General features: G+C 44.5%; 2 protein-coding genes across 3 annotated transcripts in view; one reads left to right on the top strand and one right to left on the bottom strand.

The window, feature by feature from the left end:
• Window positions 1-22,323, bottom strand: part of LOC106594850 (cytoplasmic protein NCK1) — a 143,900-nt gene that overhangs the window by 105,799 nt on the left and 15,778 nt on the right. The gene's annotated exons all lie outside the window — the stretch shown is intronic.
• Window positions 9,335-22,323, top strand: part of LOC123728978 (extensin-like) — a 33,738-nt gene continuing 20,749 nt past the window's right edge. Inside the window, exon 1 of the mRNA XM_045701950.1 lies at window positions 9,335-9,574. Within this exon, the coding sequence (XP_045557906.1) occupies window positions 9,335-9,574 (240 nt within the window). The remainder of the gene's footprint in view (window positions 9,575-22,323) is intronic.

The following is a 22,323-nucleotide window of genomic DNA, read 5'->3' on the forward strand; positions in this document are numbered from 1 at the left end:
ATTCTAATGGGGCTGTCTGGTTTACCTATTTACCTGGTTGCTGTACATTCTAATGGGGCTGTCTGGTTTACCTATTTACCTGGTTGCTGTACATTCTAATGGGGCTGTCTGGTTTACCTATTTACCTGGTTGTTGTACATTCTAATGGGGCTGTCTGGTTTACCTATTTACCTGGTTGCTGTACATTCTAATGGGGCTGTCTGGTTTATCTATTTACCTGGTCGGCTGGTTGCTGTACATTCTATGAGAGAGAAATATTCCTCTCCAGGCACGTTCAGGTTGCCAGAACCATAGGGAAGGAAACATGCATTCTGACAAGCAGTCAATGCACAACCATTCTTAATGAAATCATTTGTTTTTCAACAGGACAATGACCCAACACACCTCCAGGCTGTGTAAGGGATATTTGACCAAGAAGGAGAGTGATGGAGTGCTGCATCAGATGACCTGGCCTCCACAATCACCGGACCTCAACCCAATTGAGATGGTTTGGGATGAGTTGGACCGGAGAGAGAAGGAAAAGCAGCCAACAAGTGCTCAGCATATGTGGGAACTCCTTCAAGACCTGTTGGAAAATAATTCCAGGTGAAGCTGAATGAGAGAATGCCAAGAGTGTGCAAAGCTGTCATCAAGGCAAAGGGTGGCTACTTTGAAGAATTTCAAATATAAAATATATTTTGATATGTTTAACACTTTTTTTGGTAACTACATGATGTGTTATTTCATAGTTTTGATGTCTTCACTATTATTCTACAATGTAGAAAATAGGAAAAAATTAAGAAAAACCCTTGAATGAGTAGGTGTGTCTAAACTTTTGCCTGGTACTGAATGTAAATTTATACTCCGGACTCCGACATAGCTAGTCCTAATATGCATGCATTTCTTAATTCCATTATTTGACAAATAGATGTATTGTTTTATATTGTCAGATATTAAGGTACTGTTGGAGCTAGGAACACAAGCATTTCCATATCCCCGCAATAACATCTGATAAACATGTATGCGGCCAATAACATTTGATTTGATTACAGGAGCATCATGGTTAAAACTAACAGACTGGTCAATAGCTGCTGAATAGACACCACTAGTCAGCTGTTTCTACCATCAGACCATCAGGCTGCTGAATAGACACCACTAGTCAGCTGTTTCTACCATCAGGCTGCTGAATAGACACCACTAGTCAGCTGTTTCTATCCCCCAGACCATCAGGCTGCTGAATAGACACCACTAGTCAGCTGTTTCTACCATCAGACCATCAGGCTGCTGAATAGACACCACTAGTCAGCTGTTTCTACCATCAGGCTGCTGAATAGACACCACTAGTCAGCTGTTTCTACCATCAGGCTGCTGAATAGACACCACTAGTCAGCTGTTTCTATCATCAGGCTGCTGAATAGACACCACTAGTCAGCTGTTTCAACCACCAGGCTGCTGAATAGACACCACTAGTCAGCTGTTTCTACCCTCAGACCATCAGGCTGCTGAATAGACACCACTAGTCAGCTGTTTCTATCCCCAGACCATCAGGCTGCTGAATAGACACCACTAGTCAGCTGTTTCTACCATCAGGCTGCTGAATAGACACCACTAGTCAGCTGTTTCTATCCCCAGACCATCAGGCTGCTGAATAGACACCACTAGTCAGCTGTTTCTATCCCCAGACCATCAGGCTGCTGAATAGACACCACTAGTCAGCTGTTTCCACCACCAGGCTGCTGAATAGACACCACTAGTCAGCTGTTTCTACCATCAGACCATCAGGCTGCTGAATAGACACCACTAGTCAGCTGTTTCTACCATCAGACCATCAGGCTGCTGAATAGACACCACTAGTCAGCTGTTTCTACCATCAGGCTGCTGAATAGACACCACTAGTCAGCTGTTTCTACCCCCAGACCATCAGGCTGCTGAATAGACACCACTAGTCAGCTGTTTCTACCCCCAGACCATCAGGCTGCTGAATAGACACCACTAGTCAGCTGTTTCTACCATCAGACCATCAGGCTGCTGAATAGACACCACTAGTCAGCTGTTTCTACCATCAGACCATCAGGCTGCTGAATAGACACCACTAGTCAGCTGTTTCGACCATCAGGCTGCTGAATAGACACCACTAGTTAGCTGTTTCTATCCCCAGACCATCAGGCTGCTGAATAGACACCACTAGTCAGCTGTTTCGACCATCAGGCTGCTGAATAGACACCACTAGTCAGCTGTTTCTACCCCCAGACCATCAGACTGCTGAATAGACACCACTAGTCAGCTGTTTCTATCATCAGGCTGCTGAATAGACACCACTAGTCAGCTGTTTCTATCCCCCAGACCATCAGACTGCTGAATAGACACCACTAGTCAGCTGTTTCTACCCCCAGACCATCAGGCTGCTGAATAGACACCACTAGTCAGCTGTTTCTACCCCCAGACCATCAGGCTGCTGAATAGACACCACTAGTCAGCTGTTTCTACCATCAGGCTGCTGAATAGACACCACTAGTCAGCTGTTTCTACCATCAGACCATCAGGCTGCTGAATAGACACCACTAGTCAGCTGTTTCTATCATCAGACCATCAGGCTGCTGAATAGACACCACTAGTCAGCTGTTTCTACCATCAGGCTGCTGAATAGACACCACTAGTCAGCTGTTTCTACCATCAGACCATCAGGCTGCTGAATAGACACCACTAGTCAGCTGTTTCTACCATCAGACCATCAGGCTGCTGAATAGACACCACTAGTCAGCTGTTTCTACCATCAGGCTGCTGAATAGACACCACTAGTCAGCTGTTTCTACCATCAGACCATCAGGCTGCTGAATAGACACCACTAGTCAGCTGTTTCTACCATCAGGCTGCTGAATAGACACCACTAGTCAGCTGTTTCTACCATCAGACCATCAGGCTGCTGAATAGACACCACTAGTCAGCTGTTTCTATCCCCCAGACCATCAGGCTGCTGAATAGACACCACTAGTCAGCTGTTTCTACCATCAGGCTGCTGAATAGACACCACTAGTCAGCTGTTTCTACCATCAGACCATCAGGCTGCTGAATAGACACCACTAGTCAGCTGTTTCTACCATCAGGCTGCTGAATAGACACCACTAGTCAGCTGTTTCTATCCCCCAGACCATCAGGCTGCTGAATAGACACCACTAGTCAGCTGTTTCTACCATCAGGCTGCTGAATAGACACCACTAGTCAGCTGTTTCTATCCCCCAGACCATCAGGCTGCTGAATAGACACCACTAGTCAGCTGTTTCTACCCCCAGACCATCAGGCTGCTGAATAGACACCACTAGTCAGCTGTTTCTATCATCAGGCTGCTGAATAGACACCACTAGTCAGCTGTTTCTACCATCAGGCTGCTGAATAGACACCACTAGTCAGCTGTTTCTACCATCAGACCATCAGGCTGCTGAATAGACACCACTAGTCAGCTGTTTCTACCATCAGACCATCAGGCTGCTGAATAGACACCACTAGTCAGCTGTTTCTACCCCCAGACCATCAGACTGCTGAATAGACACCACTAGTCAGCTGTTTCTACCATCAGACCATCAGGCTGCTGAATAGACACCACTAGTCAGCTGTTTCTACCATCAGGCTGCTGAATAGACACCACTAGTCAGCTGTTTCTACCATCAGACCATCAGGCTGCTGAATAGACACCACTAGTCAGCTGTTTCTACCATCAGGCTGCTGAATAGACACCACTAGTCAGCTGTTTCTACCCCCAGACCATCAGGCTGCTGAATAGACACCACTAGTCAGCTGTTTCTACCCCCAGACCATCAGGCTGCTGAATAGACACCACTAGTCAGCTGTTTCTACCCCCAGACCATCAGGCTGCTGAATAGACACCACTAGTCAGCTGTTTCTACCATCAGACCATCAGGCTGCTGAATAGACACCACTAGTCAGCTGTTTCTACCATCAGGCTGCTGAATAGACACCACTAGTCAGCTGTTTCTACCATCAGACCATCAGGCTGCTGAATAGACACCACTAGTCAGCTGTTTCTACCATCAGGCTGCTGAATAGACACCACTAGTCAGCTGTTTCTACCATCAGACCATCAGGCTGCTGAATAGACACCACTAGTCAGCTGTTTCTATCCCCAAGACCATCAGGCTGCTGAATAGACACCACTAGTCAGCTGTTTCTACCATCAGGCTGCTGAATAGACACCACTAGTCAGCTGTTTCTACCATCAGACCATCAGGCTGCTGAATAGACACCACTAGTCAGCTGTTTCTACCATCAGGCTGCTGAATAGACACCACTAGTCAGCTGTTTCTACCATCAGACCATCAGGCTGCTGAATAGACACCACTAGTCAGCTGTTTCTATCCCCCAGACCATCAGACTGCTGAATAGACACCACTAGTCAGCTGTTTCTACCATCAGGCTGCTGAATAGACACCACTAGTCAGCTGTTTCTATCCCCCAGACCATCAGGCTGCTGAATAGACACCACTAGTCAGCTGTTTCTATCCCCCAGACCATCAGGCTGCTGAATAGACACCACTAGTCAGCTGTTTCTACCCCCAGACCATCAGGCTATTGAATAGACACCACTGTCCCCCCCGCCCGTCCTATAGCACGGTTGCTCCCCTTTTGGATGTTTCAGCCCCAACAGACATCTCCTCTGCCGCCACTCCAATGGACATTTATATTGACCATTTGTCTATATATTTGATGTATTTATTGTTTCATTCACACCTGCACTGTTGGAGCTGAAGTATTTCACTGTACACTGCAGCTACATCAGCGACGGTGTACATGTGACTAAATATGTATATATTTTTACAAAAACAGCAACGGAGCGGCAATGGGTCATGGGAAACTTGGCGCCCGGGCCAGCTGTGAGACAGGAAGTGGGGACTTGGGAGAGAACGGCGGGGGGGGGGGTCGGAGAATGACACAACACCCCTTTGACAGAGAGTCAGGAGTTCAACTTCAGAGTTCAGACACAGTCAAGATGACTTTGTCTTCTCCTCAACGTGCCAGACAGGTTAAATCTGATTTATCGTCCTTAACAAGGCTTTAAGCCCGGAGGCCACGGAATTTGATCCAAGCGAAGAAATTCCATCTCAGTGTCAGAATAAGAAAGAAAAAAAGGCTGTTCCATTGTCTAGAACGGGAGGCCAGGACTACTCCTGATATCTGAATGGGAGGCCAGGACTACTCCTAATATCTGAATGGGACGGCCAGGACTACTCCTGATATCTGAATGGGACGGCCAGGACTACTCCTAATATCTGAATGGGACGGCCAGGACTACTCCTGATATCTGAATGGGAAGCCAGGACTACTCCTAATATCTGAATGGGAGGCCAGGACTACTCCTGATATCTGAATGGGAGGGCCAGGACTACTCCTAATATCTGAATGGGACGGCCAGGACTACTCCTGATATCTGAATGGGACGGCCAGGACTACTCCTGATATCTGAATGGGACGGCCAGGACTACTCCTAATATCTGAATGGGACGGCCAGGACTACTCCTGATATCTGAATGGGAGGGCCAGGACTACTCCTAATATCTGAATGGGACGGCCAGGACTACTCCTGATATCTGAATGGGACGGCCAGGACTACTCCTGATATCTGAATGGGACGGCCAGGACTACTCCTGATATCTGAATGGGAGGGCCAGGACTACTCCTGATATCTGAATGGGAAGCCAGGACTACTCCTAATATCTGAATGGGACGGCCAGGACTACTCCTGATATCTGAATGGGACGGCCAGGACTACTCCTAATATCTGAATGGGACGGCCAGGACTACTCCTAATATCTGAATGGGACGGCCAGGACTACTCCTAATATCTGAATGGGACGGCCAGGACTACTCCTGATATCTGAATGGGACGGCCAGGACTACTCCTAATATCTGAATGGGAGGGCCAGGACTACTCCTGATATCTGAATGGGAGGGCCAGGACTACTCCTAATATCTGAATGGGAGGGCCAGGACTACTCCTAATATCTGAATGGGACGGCCAGGACTACTCCTAATATCTGAATGGGACGGCCAGGACTACTCCTGATATCTGAATGGGACGGCCAGGACTACTCCTAATATATGAATTAGAACAGGGTGAATAGTGATTAGGGATGGGCTGTATCCAGACTTTCATATCATCATACAGTCCTCCTCACATCACGGGATTTACAAGATACCGGTTGTGTTAGTAGCCAAGCTGACGCTGAAACGCAAAATAAAACAGCCACAGGGTACTAGCAAATTTCCATAGGAAGCTGCTAGCGAAATATGCTAACAAGACAGGCAATCCAGCTAATAATGTCATACATACAGTTGAAGTCAGAAGTTTACAAACACTTAGGTTGGAGTCATTAAAACTCGTTTTTCAACCACTCTACAAATTTCTTGTTAACAACCTATAGTTTTGGCAAGTCGGTTAAGACATCTACTTTGTGCATGACACAAGTCATTTTTCCAACAATTGTTTACAGACAGATTATTTCACTTATAATTCACTGTATCACAATTCCAGTGGGTCAGAAGTTTACATACACTAAGTTGACTGTGCCTTCGAACAGCTTGGAAAATTCCAGAAAATGTCATGGCTTTAGAAGCTTCTGATAGGCTAATTGACATCATTTGAGTCAATTGGAGGTGTACCTGTGGATGTATTTCAAGGCCTACCTTCAAACTCAGTGCCTCTTTGCTTGACATCATGGGAAAATAAAAATAAATCAGCCAAGACCTCAGAAAAACAATTGTGGACCTCCACAAGTCTGCTTCATCCTTGGGAGCAATTTCCAAAAGCCTGAAGGTACCACATTCATCTGTACAAACAATAGTACGCAAGTATAAACACCATGGGACCACGCAGCCGTCATACCGCTCAGGAAGGAGACGCGTTCTGTCTCCTAGAGATGAACGTACTTTGGTGCGAAAAGTGCAAATCAATCCCAGAACAACAGCAAAGGACCTTGTGAAGATGCTGGAGGAAACAGGTTCAAAAGTATCTATATCCACAGTAAAACAAGTCCTTTATCGACATAACCTGAAAGGCCACTCAGCAAGGAAGAAGCCACTGCTACAAAACCGCCATAAAAAATCCAGACTACAGTTTACAACTGCACATGGGGACAAAGATCGTACTTTTTGGAGAAATGTCCTCTGGTCTGATGAAACAAAAATATAACTGTTTGGCCATAATGACCATTGTAATGTTTAGAGGAAAAAGGGGGATGCTTGCAAGCCGAAGAACACCATCCCAACCGTGAAGCACGGGGGTGGCAGCATCATGTTGTGGGGGTGCTTTGCTGCAGGAGGGACTGGTGCACTTCACAAAATAGATGGCATCATGAGGATGGAAAATGATGTGGATATATTGAAGCAACATCTAAAGACATCAGTCAGGAAGTTAAAGCTTGGTCGCAAATGTGACAAAAAGCCTTTTCCGTTAAAACAATGAAAGCACATCGTAATCAAAATTCAAATCTAATTTGGCGCATTTCAAACTGTACTTTTGTGAGGCACAGCTGGGAACTAGTTCTGTACGATGGAGAGTGGTGGGGTGGATAAACCAGGAGGACCCTCCGTCATCGTTTAGATCTCAAGTTTGGGAACATTTTGGCTTCCCAGTAGATTACAACGGCGATGGACAGAGAGTTGTGGATAAAACGTTAAAACAATAACAGCCACTGCTCAGCTGCCAACACCTCAAATATGTTGACATTTACGGCAACATCACCCCAATATACCGGAGCAAGACGGAATCGCAAATAATATTTTTTACGTTTTTTTTATTTTATACATGACCCCTAAAGTAAGATGGAATGTTAATTGCTGAATAACTCAAGAACCTAGAGCCATTACGGTGACCGTATTACCGCCACACCGGCGGTCAAGAGTCCTTACCGCTGTCAAATTCCACATGACCGTTTAGTCACTATAATTAGGTTTCTCCACCTCTGATGCTGCTGCTGGTCATTAGTAGCATACCAAACTAGCTAACTGCCTGATACTCAGCACTCTATTGTCCCTCTAATCACTCTGACATCAATGCAAATGTGATCGAAAATCTAATCAAACACTTCATGAGAGCCCATGAGCTCATGTTGTGCAACATTTCTTTAGGCTATGCAATTGTGGGAGAAAACAGAGTGATGGCCTCTATTAAAAAGAGGAGGATCCCATCAGCTTTCTATAGGCTAGGCCTACTATATTTATTTTGCAACTTTCCTAATATTAAGCACATTGTTTATCTTTACAACAGGAGTATAGCCTACCTGGCTGGCATGAAAATAAACCACAGGGAAAAGCGTCCTCCATTCGCTATTGAAGTGCATAGATGACATGTATGTTTTACCCTGCCCACTGTTTGAGACAGGTACATGATAATGGTCCATTTTAAATCAAAACAAATTTCACACATATCTCATTTAGTACATGTAAAGACAAGATTTAAATCAAGAATAGTCTGATGGGTGGCAATAGTAGCATATCACTTGTGAATGATGCCCAGCTTGTGCAGTAAGGCAAGAAACAGAGCATGCCTTTTCACCTCATGTAAGCTGGCCCATAGGCCTATATGTTTTGATAAGGTTTGTATCACAACTAAAGTGGCCAAATAACTTCTTAAAATGAAGCACATTAATCCGCTTTACAACCAGCCTAACTGCGCCTGAGTTTCACGTTTGGGGAAGATCATTTTCACCATAAAAATTGCACCTGATATGATAAAGCATTACATGCATAATTGCATGTGCCATCACTCTCGAGAACAGTGTTTTCCCTCTGAGTGGATTTTGGAAACATTTGTGCTTATAGCGGCAGCGTAGCCTAGTGGTTAGAGCGTTGGACTAGTAACCGAAAGGTTACAAGATCAAATCCCCGAGCTGACAAGGTACAAATCTGTCGTTCTGCCCCTGAACAAGGCAGTTAACCCACTGTTACCTAGGCCGTCATTGAAAATAAGAATTTGTTCTTAACTGACTTGCCTATTAAAAAATTTGCATTGCTGCGCTTATGTGAAGAAACAGCCTAATAGTTGATCAACATTTTCAGCTACACGCTCTGATCTGTTGCTTACAAGTTTTTTTTGATGCTAGTGGATATATTAATTTGGGATCTATCGCATCCCAAAACTGTCCCAGACTATGTTTGGCGAATATTAATTTCTAGAACAGAAGGACAATTTGACCAATAGAATAAGTCAACTTTTGTACTATGGGGGATAGTAGATTGACGTTGGCAAGTGCTTCTGCTGTTGGTTAGATCTACTACTCATCTGGTCGGCTGACGAGAAGTAGTTGTTGACAGTTTTTCAAACATCTCCAATATGCATCTCTGAATGTCGCGGTGCGTCCCCGATGTGTCCCCTTGTCGCGGTGCGTCCCCGATGTGTCCCCTTGTCGCGGTGCGTCCCCGATGTGTCCCCTTGTCGCGGTGCGTCCCCGATGTGTCCCCTTGTCGCGGTGCGTCCCCGATGTGTCCCCTTGTCGCGGTGCGTCCCCGATGTGTCCCCTTGTCGCGGTGCGTCCCCGATGTGTCCCCTTGTCGCGGTGCGTCCCCGATGTGTCCCCTTGTCGCGGTGCGTCCCCGATGTGTCCGTCTTCACTTGTAGTCTGTGAGAAGGACCCGAGCTTATTGAATAAGAATTGAGATATCTAAGAGAGCCATGCGAGTGAGTGGTGCTTTGGAGCACGCAGCCGGGAGAAAGGGAATTATAATGATTATATTCAGCCCAAGGGTTCAATGGCCGCAAAGGACATGGATTTTTTTTAAGGGGCATTACGGCCACCCAAAGGGGATGCTGCCGGGAAATCCGAGGCATTATCAAGTGCTTGTCTCATTGTGAATGAGAGAGACTGATGAACTGTGTTCAGCCTGCGCAAAATACAAAGCAGAGCTCATGCCTTTCATGTGACTTTGTTCAAAATCATCATTGGTCGCATCATGCAGCCTTAGAATGTATTAAAAATCAAGACATATAGCCCAGCGTTTGTATCAGAGTACAACTCAGAGTTATGCTATTCTGTTCTTCTGAAATAGACTACATTTTCTTCATATCATGTCTCTTTAGACCGGTCTAAAATAAATAATGGATGTATTGTGAAAGTGTAGGCCACATTACATGGATTTAATTAGACTTTTTCCAAAATGTAGATGTACCAAAAAGGTCTGCATCAGTGGCTTGTCTGTGTGGAAGATCGGAGATGCTAAATGTGTTTGTTAGTTAACGGTCAATATAACGCACGTATACCGTGCGTTATAGGGAAATAATGCACGCTCTAGAATGCCCTTCAAGCCAATCAGAAACAAGTATTCAACAATGCCATGGTATAGAATAGAATACATGACTCACCACCTCGATTCGGACTTAAGGAGCAAAAGTAGAACATTTATTTTTTTACATTGAATAAAAGTAGAGACTCAGAGCTACTAAATGGTATATCATACACTGCGTTTTTGAGGATCAATGGGAAGGTATTTCTACTTTGAAAGTTGATAAACTTGTAAACTCACTTTTGAGAAAAGGGCCTTTGAATGTTTTGGTACCTACTGGAGAGCTCTTCTTAGCCCCACCCATTCAGGATTGTTCACACGCTCTTAAGCCGGCACCACCCATCTCTAAGGATTCACATGTAAGGTCATGTGCTAAACAGTGAGTAGTGTAGTAAAGATGAAGACTAAAAGTAGTAGTAGTAGCCTACAATAAGGAACAATTCCAGTTAAACAGAAAGTGTCCAGATAAAAATATGTTATAAATATTAGATGACGTTTATCCAGAAACACTGGTCTAAATTGATGGTTCATGTAAGAGAAATGCTGTAACCCACAGCCACATCCAGTGGTGGAAATAAATTCCTTATATTAAGAAAAACCAGATGGGCATAATTTTATTGTTTTTATTGACGGAGAGCCAGGGGAACACTCCAACACTCAGACATAATTTACAAATTAAGAATTTGTGTTTAGTGAGTCCTCCAGATCAGAGGCAGTAGGGATGACCAGGGATGTTCTCTGTTTAGTGAGTCCTCCAGATCAGAGGCAGTAGGGACGACCAGGGATGTTCTCTGTTTAGTGAGTCCTCCAGATCAGAGGCAGTAGGGATGACCAGGGATGTTCTCTGTTTAGTGAGTCCTCCAGATCAGAGGCAGTAGGGACGACCAGGGATGTTCTCTGTTTAGTGAGTCCTCCAGATCAGAGGCAGTAGGGATGACCAGGGATGTTCTCTGTTTAGTGAGTCCTCCAGATCAGAGGCAGTAGGGATGATCAGGGATGTTCTCTGTTTAGTGAGTCCTCCAGATCAGAGGCAGTAGGGATGACCAGGGATGTTCTCGGTTTAGTGAGTCCTCCAGATCAGAGGCAGTAGGGATGACCAGGGATGTTCTCTGTTTAGTGAGTCCTCCAGATCAGAGGCAGTAGGGACGACCAGGGATGTTCTCTGTTTAGTGAGTCCTCCAGATCAGAGGCAGTAGGGATGACCAGGGACGTTCTCTGTTTAGTGAGTCCTCCAGATCAGAGGCAGTAGGGATGACCAGGGATGTTCTCTGTTTAGTGAGTCCTCCAGATCAGAGGCAGTAGGGACGACCAGGGATGTTCTCTGTTTAGTGAGTCCTTCAGATCAGAGGCAGTAGAGATGACCAGAGATGTTCTCTGTTTAGTGAGTCCTCCAGATCAGAGGCAGTAGGGATGACCAGGGACGTTCTCTGTTTAGTGAGTCCTCCAGATCAGAGGCAGTAGGGATGACCAGGGATGTTCTCTGTTTAGTGAGTCCTCCAGATCAGAGGCAGTAGGGATGACCAGGGATGTTCTCTGTTTAGTGAGTCCTCCAGATCAGAGGCAGTAGGGATGACCAGGGATGTTCTCTGTTTAGTGAGTCCTCCAGATCAGAGGCAGTAGGGATGACCAGGGATGTTCTCTGTTTAGTGAGTCCTCCAGATCAGAGGCAGTAGGGATGACCAGGGATGTTCTCTGTTTAGTGAGTCCTCCAGATCAGAGGCAGTAGGGATGACCAGGGATGTTCTCTGTTTAGTGAGTCCTCCAGATCAGAGGCAGTAGGGACGACCAGGGATGTTCTCTGTTTAGTGAGTCCTCCAGATCAGAGGCAGTAGGGACGACCAGGGATGTTCTCTGTTTAGTGAGTCCTCCAGATCAGAGGCAGTAGGGACGACCAGGGATGTTCTCTGTTTAGTGAGTCCTCCAGATCAGAGGCAGTAGGGATGACCAGGGATGTTCTCTGTTTAGTGAGTCCTCCAGATCAGAGGCAGTAGGGATGACCAGGGATGTTCTCTGTTTAGTGAGTCCTCCAGATCAGAGGCAGTAGGGATGACCAGGGATGTTCTCTGTTTAGTGAGTCCTCCAGATCAGAGGCAGTAGGGATGACCAGGGATGTTCTCTGTTTAGTGAGTCCTCCAGATCAGAGGCAGTAGGGATGACCAGGGATGTTCTCTGTTTAGTGAGTCCTCCAGATCAGAGGCAGTAGGGATGACCAGGGATGTTCTCTGTTTAGTGAGTCCTCCAGATCAGAGGCAGTAGGGATGACCAGGGATGTTCTGTTGATCAGTGTTTGAATTGGACCATTTTCCTGTCAAAATGTACTTTTGGGGTGTCAAGGAAAATGTACGGAGTAAAAACGACATTATTTTCTATACAAAAGTAGTGAAGTAAAAGTTGCCAAATATATAAATAGTAAAATACTGATACCCTCCAAAAACTACTTGAGTAGTACTTTTAAGTATTTTTACTGAAGTACTTTTGACCACTGCCCAAATGCCTTCACACACAGTACATTAGCATACCTTATATACTGTTACACACACACTTATCACATAGTATTCCATAAGTTAAGGCCAAGCAACCAGAGTTGGATCCTGAGTGAGGTGCACATGTACAGGACATAAACAGATACATGCACCATATATTTAAGTGGTGGACACTTGATACAGGTCACATGATATTGTTGTGATATGTCACGACCACACATATCAATATTCATTTTATATATCAATATTTTGCTAAGTCATGCTAAGTGGATGGATCTCAACTGAAGGCGTGAACGCTACAGCCAAATGGTTACTTTGCATAGTAGCAATATCAGAAATAGATAGTGTCAATGTAAAATATTATACAGTATGTAGAAGAACAATATCAATAACGACATCATGGATAGCCTTCCCTGTAGCTCAGTTGGTAGAGCATGGTGTTTGCAACGCTAGGGTTGTGGGTTCGATTCCCACGGGGGGCCAGCACAGAAAAATAAAAAAATAATTAAATTGTATGCATTCACTACTGAAAGTCGCTCTGGATAAGAGCGTCTGCTAAATGACTAAAATGTAAAATGTAAAAAATGGATAGACGAGGTAGTTATATGCCTATAATAAGGAGTAAAGTGGCTGAGCAGCAGGATAATATATAGTAGGAGCAATGTATAGCGTGTGTGTTAGGAGAGAGTTATGTGAATACAGCTACTACAGATAGTGCTGATGACTTGTCCGCCCGAAACACGCATGAACAAGGGAATCTATATTCGGAGAGCCTGTTTCTGTCCACACGCCCTTCACCAAAATCAAGGGAGATGTCCATAGCCTCTTCGTCACAAAACTCTCTGATCTTCACAAAAAAAGATAGCTTGTCTAGTTGTGTCCAGTCCAGGTGGTGCCTGTACAGGCAGACCATCTATAGGAGGAAGGGTGTCTAGCTGTGTCCAGTCCAGGTGGTGCCTGTACAGGCAGACCATCTATAGGAGGAAGGGTGTCTAGCTGTGTCCAGTCCAGGTGGTGCCTGTACAGGCAGACCATCTATAGGAGGAAGGGTGTCCAGTCCAGGTGGTGCCTGTACAGGCAGACCATCTATAGGAGGAAGGGTGTCTAGCTGTGTCCAGTCCAGGTGGTGCCTGTACAGGCAGACCATCTATAGGAGGAAGGGTGTCCAGTCCAGGTGGTGCCTGTACAGGCAGACCATCTATAGGAGGAAGGGTGTCTAGCTGTGTCCAGTCCTGGTGGTGCCTGTACAGGCAGACCATCTATAGGAGGAAGGGTGTCAGCGTTGTGCAGCAGCTGAAACCTGGTCCCGACTGAGTCCCAACGCTCCTTGGAGACAACAACACCAGGACTCCAGAGCATCGACGCTGTAAAACAGAAAACAAAATCAGAAGACATTACAACCATCAGTTCACCTCCCCAGTTTAGAGGAATAACATCATACAATGAAAATTATTTTTTTTACCTGAAGTGCTGGTACTGCTTGATCTGTGGCAGCGGCCTGAAGTACGGAGTCAGGTGTTGTTACCAGCCATAGCTTTCCACCAGCACCGTACCGTCCTCCAGTCCAACCAGCTGTGGGATGTGGACCCCTGTCACAGCGCTGTCCTTCACAACACCAGCAATCTCAGACAAAGTGTTCACTCTGGTCTTTCTGAAGAGCTGCTCGATGAGGTCCGAAGCACCAGTCGGGGGGGGAAACACTTGGTGTAGCCTGTGATCAGGAAGTGAAGGTCCAGACTGTAGTGCAGCTTGTGGCATGGTCCACCAGGCACAATACCAGAGTACAAACTTGTTCTTGTTTTGTCCACTGCAGTTATCACAATTCAGGTCCACACGTGTTTCCACAACTCCGTAGTTGGTGAAGAAATGGTGCATGAAGATGACTGCGCTGCTGCTTTTGCTTGCTAGGGCCAGCTGTCTTTTTCATGACTGTATTAGAGTCAGGCGTGTTCTACTGATTGATGCTGAAAGACAAATTCCAGATACAAATATTTTAGCATTATTATACAATAGATGCGAAATGCCATTCTGAGATAACATCACTACACACAGTTCATACAGGTAATATTAGCTACTGTAGCTAGCCTGCCCTCTAACGTTAGCTGGCTAGCTAACAGCAAGCTTTAACTAGCAATACAAACCGATTGTCATAGCTAGCTAAAGTTAACCAATAGGTTCATTGTTAGCTAGTTAGCTAGCTAACATCAGGCTATAACTAGCAATGCGAAATGGAATTCTGAGAAAACATCCCTAACGTTACACAAACCTCATACACATAAGTCAATGCTAGCTAGCAAGCCAGCCACCTAACCTCAGTTAACGTTAGCTAGCTAACAGCAAGCTTCAACTTGGGATATTTTGTTTAGACATGTCACGTTAAATTTAGCTAACTAAAAATAAACTATAATCCCAGTCCATAGAGTAACGTTACTAGCAAAACAAACCAATTCTCATAGCTAGCTAAAGTTAACCAAATAACATTAGGTTTAATGTTAGTTAGCAAACCAGTCATCGAACTCCAGCTGGCTAGCTAACAGCTAGCCTTAGCTTGCACTGAAAACAACTTTCTGAAAACAACAGAAACGTATAATGTCTGAATCCGTAGCTAGATTCTTACCTGTATACATGGATGAAAGCTTCATGAGAGACTGCAAGTCCTTTCATCAGACATCCTGTGTTGTTTCTGTTTAGTTTGCCCAGCTTGTTGTGTTCCACTGATTTCAAAATGTGTTCTTTTCCAGAGTGAGAGAGAGTCAGCATTCCTCATCCAGAAAGTAGTCCAACTTTTTCCCACTGACTTTTGTCGATAGCGCCTGATAAATTCAGGGCAGCAATGTTATTGAGAGCAGTAGCAACATGTTTGCAGTTCTCCATGACTAATGTATATAATTTTTTTAATGCAGTAGAAAGGATTATCTAGGCATTATGAGCAGCTCATTTTAGACATAAGATGCAACACCGCAAACCAATCCAAACTCCTCTCTCAGCATGTCCAGCCCACTCATTATCTCAACCAATCCTGGCTAGCGGGAAGGTTGCTGTCTTTCTCTGTGGCTAAACCAACTAGGCTCGTAATTTAACCAATTTATTCTATTTACAGACGACATACAAGTTCGATATTAAGGCACATGAAAGATCACATGTTCGAGAACCCATTTCTTCCAAAAAATACATTTTGATTAAAAAAAATAATATATTTTTTACATTCAAACGGCTCTGCTGTGACTTCGTGACTTGCAACATACGCCTAGTTTCCTGAAATCGGGTCACATGACCATTTAAGTTTTATTTTACGGTAGGGTGGAGGTCATCATTGTAATTAGAAGTAAACATGTCAATTCAATTTAAAATGTCAACGTGTACCAGCTAACTTGCAGTGGTCTGAAAGGATAGAAACAGAATTCATAGAATGAACCTATGATTGAAATGACACCAACCCTGAATTCAAGAACATGTGTCTCAACAGATGGTGGGAACAACACTAAAACCTCATGATGGGAAATTGGGTCTAAGCTTCAACATATGCCAATATAAAACGAAAATTTGAGTTTTTGCGTTTAGATATTTGACGATTAAAAGGGTTTAAAAATGTTCATAAAATATAGTTTAACCTGTTAGGGCTAGGGGGCAGTATTGACACGGCTGGATAAAAAACATACCCGATTTAATCTGGTTACCACTCCTACCCAGTAACTAGAATATGCATATACTTATTACATATGGATAGAAAACACCCTAAAGTTTCTAAAACTGTTTGAATGGTGTCTGTGAGTATAACAGAACTCAAATGGCAGGTCAAAACCTGAGAGATTCCTTTACAGGAAGTGGCCTGTCTGACCATTTCTTGAACTTCTTTTCCATCTCTATCATTTACTAAGGATCTCTGCTCTAACGTGACACTTCCCACGTCGTCCATAGGCGCTCAGAGCCCGGGAAAAAACAGAATGTCGTCATTCCAGCCCCAGGCTGAAACACATTATCGCCTTTCTCAAGTGGCCGATCAAGGGACACTGGGCTTATGCGCGTGACCCCGACCGCCCCCGCCTTTGGGATCTTTTCCTCTGTTTGCCGAAAAGGAGATTCCCTGTCGGAATATTATCGCTTTTCTACGAGAAAAATGTCGTAAAAATTGATTTTAAACAGCGGTTGACATGCTTCGAAGTACGGTAATGGAATATTTAGAATTTTATTGTCACGAATTGCGCCATGCACGCGACACTTCTTTACTATTTCGGATAGTGTCTGGAACGCATACGAACAAAACGGGCGCTATTCGGATATAACGATGGATTATTTTGGACCAAACCAACATTTGTTATTGAAGTAGCAGTCCTGGGTGTGCATTCTGACGAAGACAACAAAAGGTAATCAAACTTTTATAATAGTAAATATGATTATGGTGAGTGCTAAACTTGCCGGGTGTCTAAATAGCGAGCCCGTGATGCCTGGGCTATGTACTTAGAATATTGCAAAATGTGCTTTCACCAAAAAGCTATTTTAAAATCGGACATATCGAGTGCATAGAGGAGGTCTGTATCTATAATTCTTAAAATAATTGTTATGCTTTTTGTGAACGTTTATCGTGAGTAATTTAGTAAAATGTTAGCGAATTCCCCGGAAGTATGCTAGTTCTGAACGTCACATGCTAATGTAAAAAGCTGGTTTTTGATATAAATATGAACTTGATTGAACAAAACATGCATGTATTGTATAACATAATGTCCTAGGGTTGTCATCTGATGAAGATCATCAAAGGTGAGTGCTGCATTTAGCTGTCTTCTGGGTTTTGGTGACATTATATGCTGGCTTGAAAAATGGGTGTCTGATTATTTCTGGCTTGGTACTCTGCTGACATAATCTAATGTTTTGCTTTCGTTGTAAAGCCTTTTTGAAATCGGACAGTGTGGTTAGATTAACGAGAGTCTTGTCTTTAAATGGCTGTAAAATAGTCATATGTTTGAGAAATTGAAGTAATAGGATTTTTAAGGTTTTGAAAATCGCGCCACAGGCTGGCAGTGGCTGTTACGCAAGCGTCCCACCTAGCCCATAGAGGTTAACACTGTCTGTCAGCTTCTAAATGATAATCAAACGCTACCGTTTATCTTTTCCAGTGATGAAGACATCACCAGACATGTCTAATGCAAAACGGGTAAACTTTCTCTCTTTAAGGTCCAAAAAGTCACTTTGACCACTTCTTCTATGGGCAAAACATCTACAGAAAGTTTGAATCAAAAGGGATGCTGTCAAAAGGTGATTGAATTCAAATGGATTTACCCAGGAGCATCTTTGGAAGCAGATGATGCCATGCCATACAGATGTAGACTAGACTAGGTTAGCTGGGCTAGGATAGCTGGGCTAGGATAGTTGGCTAGGTTAGCTGGGCTAGGTTAGCTGGGCTAGGTTTGCTGGGCTAGGTTTGCTGGGCTAGGTTAGCTGGGCTAGGTTTGCTGGGCTAGGTTTGCTGGGCTAGGTTTGCTGGGCTAGGTTTGCTGGGCTAGGTTTGCTGGGCTAGGTTTGCTGGGCTAGGTTAGCTGGGCTAGGTTAGCTAAGGTTAGCTGGGCTAGGTTAGCTAAGGTTAGCTGGGCTAGGTTAGCTGGGCTAGGTTAGCTAAGGTTAGCAGGGCTACATACAACAAGGGGAATGACTGTAAGAAGGATGAAAGAGAGAAGGAAACTGACATTTTTTTCTCTCTCACACAGAACCACACCTGTTCTGCTGTTGGGAATGCTCCTTCCTTCCTGTAAGAAATCAGGTTAAAGTGTGCTCAGGCGCTCACGTACAATACACGTGCACACTCAAACTGTAGGCCTATTTTCTATGTTCACCCCTTTCTCTTCCTGTGTTGCTGGTGAGAAAATATGTTTTAACTTACCTGACTGAGTAACAGTGAAACATTTGAGGCCTACTCTCGTTATGTAGAACCATATATCCCATGGTGCAGCCTGTTCACAAGTCTCACCACCTTGGAAACACTGTCCTTCACCAAACCATGAAGTACAGCTGGGACGATAAACTGAAAATGATTGACACACCGACATTGCCTTCCTCTTACCGAAGCATTTTGCATATGTCAGTAATTTTAAGCGATTTTAATACAGACCTGTAGATTAAAACCATTATTTGGTCAACAGTAAATCGTCTATACATTATGTTGATTCCTGCTATGAAAGTATCTGCCTGTCGCTGTCTGTCGGCTGCTGTGTGAGCGAGCAGCAGGAAGGAGGGCATATGACTGCTTCTCAAAATTCTATTGAGGGAAAATTATAGTTTTCAAAGCAACTACTGTTGTTGTAATTACACAGCTTTTCTGTGAGTATATCATTTTATTTACCGCCTCTTACAACCCCCTAGAGCCCATGTCCGCTCCCCCACCGAAATCTAACTTGCATAATAAACAAAACTCGGGAAAAAAACGTTGTTCTCCGTTTGGCTCTACGTTTGGCTCTACGACTCCCACCAGCGTCTTGGGACCCGTCTGTAGTCGGTAACAGCTGATCTAATAACGTCTGTCTGATTTGAAATCAAAATCCAATTTTAATTGGTCACATCAACATATTTAGCAGACGTTATTGCAGGTGTAGCGTAAAGCTTGTCGATTTATAGTCATATGTTATCAGTGACTGTTCAGACGTGTCCAACATGCAGCCATAGTAAAACCAGTCAACCAGAGAGATGAACTAGACATGAGGAAGTGAAACAGAGCTCAGTTTATACAATATTGAGACTGGCAAGCACATTAGAGAAGTGACAAGATTGTAGTGAGCTTTTTTATTTATTTATTTTTTCCCCACCATTGCTCAATTTAATCCTAAAATATGAACTACCTAACAGACCAAGGTTGTCATTTTGACCAGAGGGTTTTTTTTAAGCACTGATTACCAGAGAGAGAAGTGCACAGTTAGCGTTTTCGGTGAGGTCAATGGATGTGGAAACTGGAGCCCACTAGCTAACTAAAGCCAGGCTTTCAGACAGACTAGCACAAGGAGTTTAGAGAGCATGAAACTACAGATGAAACAATGGAATAAAACTAAAATATCTGATTTGGGACATATGATCTTCAAAACGTAGCCCATTAGATTATAGGATTAGCCACTTTGTAGGGACTGTTTAAAAAAAAAACTGTTTCAGTTCCTAATGCTAGCTAGCTTAGCTCGTTAGCTTGCTCCTGGCAACCCTCTAGGCAGAGCGGTGCAGTGCGGTGTGGGGATGGAGGCAGGGCTTGTGAGTGAGAGACACATGAAGTAAATAAGGCCACGTCACTGCAATGTCAACATCTGCCGGATGGTTCTGGAGAGAAAAGGGAAAGGAGGACTGGGAAGTGGAGAGGAGAGGAGGGGAGAACAGTGGAGACATTGGGAGAGCTGGGAAGTGGAGAGTATGGGAGAGCTGGGAAGTGGAGAGAAGGGGAGAGCTGGGAAGTGGAGAGGAGAGGAGGGGAGAGCTGGGAAGTGGAGAGAAGGGGAGAGCTGGGAAGTGGAGAGAAGGGGAGAGCTGGGAAGTGGAGAGGATGACTGGGGAGTGGAGAGGAGAGGAGGGCAGGGGAGTGGAGAGGAGGGCAGGGGAGTGGAGAGGAGGGGAGTGGAGAGGAGGGCAGGGGAGTGGAGAGGAGGGCAGGGGAGTGGAGAGGAGAGGAGGGCAGGGGAGTGGAGAGGAGGGCAGGGGAGTGGAGAGGAGAGGAGGGCAGGGGAGTGGAGAGGAGGGCAGGGGAGTGGAGAGGAGAGGAGGGCAGGGGAGTGGAGGGCAGGGGAGTGGAGGGCAGGGGAGTGGAGAGGAGAGGAGGGCAGGGGAGTGGAGAGGAGAGGAGGGGAGAGGAGGGCAGGGGAGTGGAGAGGAGAGGAGGGCAGGGGAGTGGAGAGGCGGGCTGGGAATCCTCATGATGCCATCCATTTTGTGAAGTGCACCAGTCCCTCCTGCAGCAAAGCACCCCCACAACATGATGCTGTCACCCCCGTGCTTCACGGTTGGGATGGTGTTCTTCGGCTTGCAAGCATCCCCCTTTTCCTCCAAACATAACGATGGTCATTATGGCCAAACAGTTCTATTTTTGTTTCATCAGACCAGAGGACATTTCTCCAAAAAGTACAATCTTTGTCCCCATGTGCAGTTGCAAACCGTAGTCTGGATTTTTATGGCGGTTTTGGAGCAGTGGCTTCTTCCTTGCTGAGTGGCCTTTCAGGTCATGTCGATATAAGACTCGTTTTACTGTGGATATAAATGCTTTTGCACCCGTTTCCTCCAGTATCTTCAAAAAGCTCCTTTGCTGTTCTGGGATTGAATTGCACTTTTCGCACCAAAGTACGTTCATCTCTATGAGACAGAATGCGTCTCCTTCCTGAGCGGTATGACGGCTGCATGGTCCCATGGTGTTTATATTTGCGTACTTTTTGAACAGATGAATGTGGTACCTTCAGGCATTTAGAAATTGCTCCCAAGGATGAACCAGACTTGTGGAGGTATACCATTTTTTTCCGGGGTCTTGGCTAATTTCTTTTGTTTTTCCCATTTTTTCAAGCAAAGAGGCACTGAGTTTGAATGTAGGCCTTGAAATACATCCACAGGTACACCTCCAATTGCCTCAAATTATGTCAATTAGCCTATCAGAAGCTTCTAAAGCCATGACATCATTATCTGGAATTTTCCAAGCTGTTTAAAGGCACAGTCAACTTAGTGTATGTAAACTTCTGACCCACTGGAATTGTGATGCAGTGAATTATAAGTGAAATAATCTGCCTGTAAACAATTGTTGGAAAAATGACTTGTGTCTTGCACAAAGTAGATGTCCTAACCGACTTGCCAACACTATAGTTTGTTAACAAGAAATGTGTGGAGTGGTTGAAAAACGAGTTTTAATGACTCCAACCTGAGTGGATGTATAAACTTCCGACTTCAACTGTATATATGAAGTGGGTAAAACCGTATATAAACAAATTAGCTAGCATGATGGCCGAGCTATGTACTCAGAATATTGCAAAATGTGCTTTCGCCGAAAAGCTATTTTAAAATCGGACATAGCGATTGCATAAAGGAGTTCTGTGTCTATAATTCTTAAAATAATTGTTATGTATTTTGTCAACGTTTATCGTGAGTAATTTAGTAAATTCACCGGAAGTTTTCGGTGGGTATGCTAGTTCTGAACATCACATGCTAATGTAAAAAGCTGGTTTTTGATATAAATATGAACTTGATTGAACAAAACATGCATGTATTGTATAACAATGTCCTAGGAGTGTCATCTGATGAAGATCGTCAAAGGTTAGTGCTGCATTTAGCTGTGTTTTGGGTATTTGTGATGCATGCTAGTTGCTTGGAAATGGCTGTGTGGTTTTTTGTGTCTATGTACTCTCCTAACATAATCTAATGTTTTGCTTTCGCCGTAAAGCCTTTTGGAAATCGGACAAAGTGGTTCGATTCAGGAGAAGTGTATCTATAAAATGGTGTAAAAATAGTCCTGTGTTTGAGAACTTTGAATTATGATATTTTGTGGTTTTAAATTTGGCACTCTGATTTGTCACTGGCTGTTGAATAGTGTTGAATACGATTTCGTCCCACCTCCCCTAGAGAGGTTAAGAAG

Source organism: Salmo salar, chromosome ssa19 (assembly GCF_905237065.1).
Source record: "Salmo salar chromosome ssa19, Ssal_v3.1, whole genome shotgun sequence".
Classification (NCBI taxonomy): Eukaryota; Metazoa; Chordata; class Actinopteri; order Salmoniformes; family Salmonidae; genus Salmo; species Salmo salar.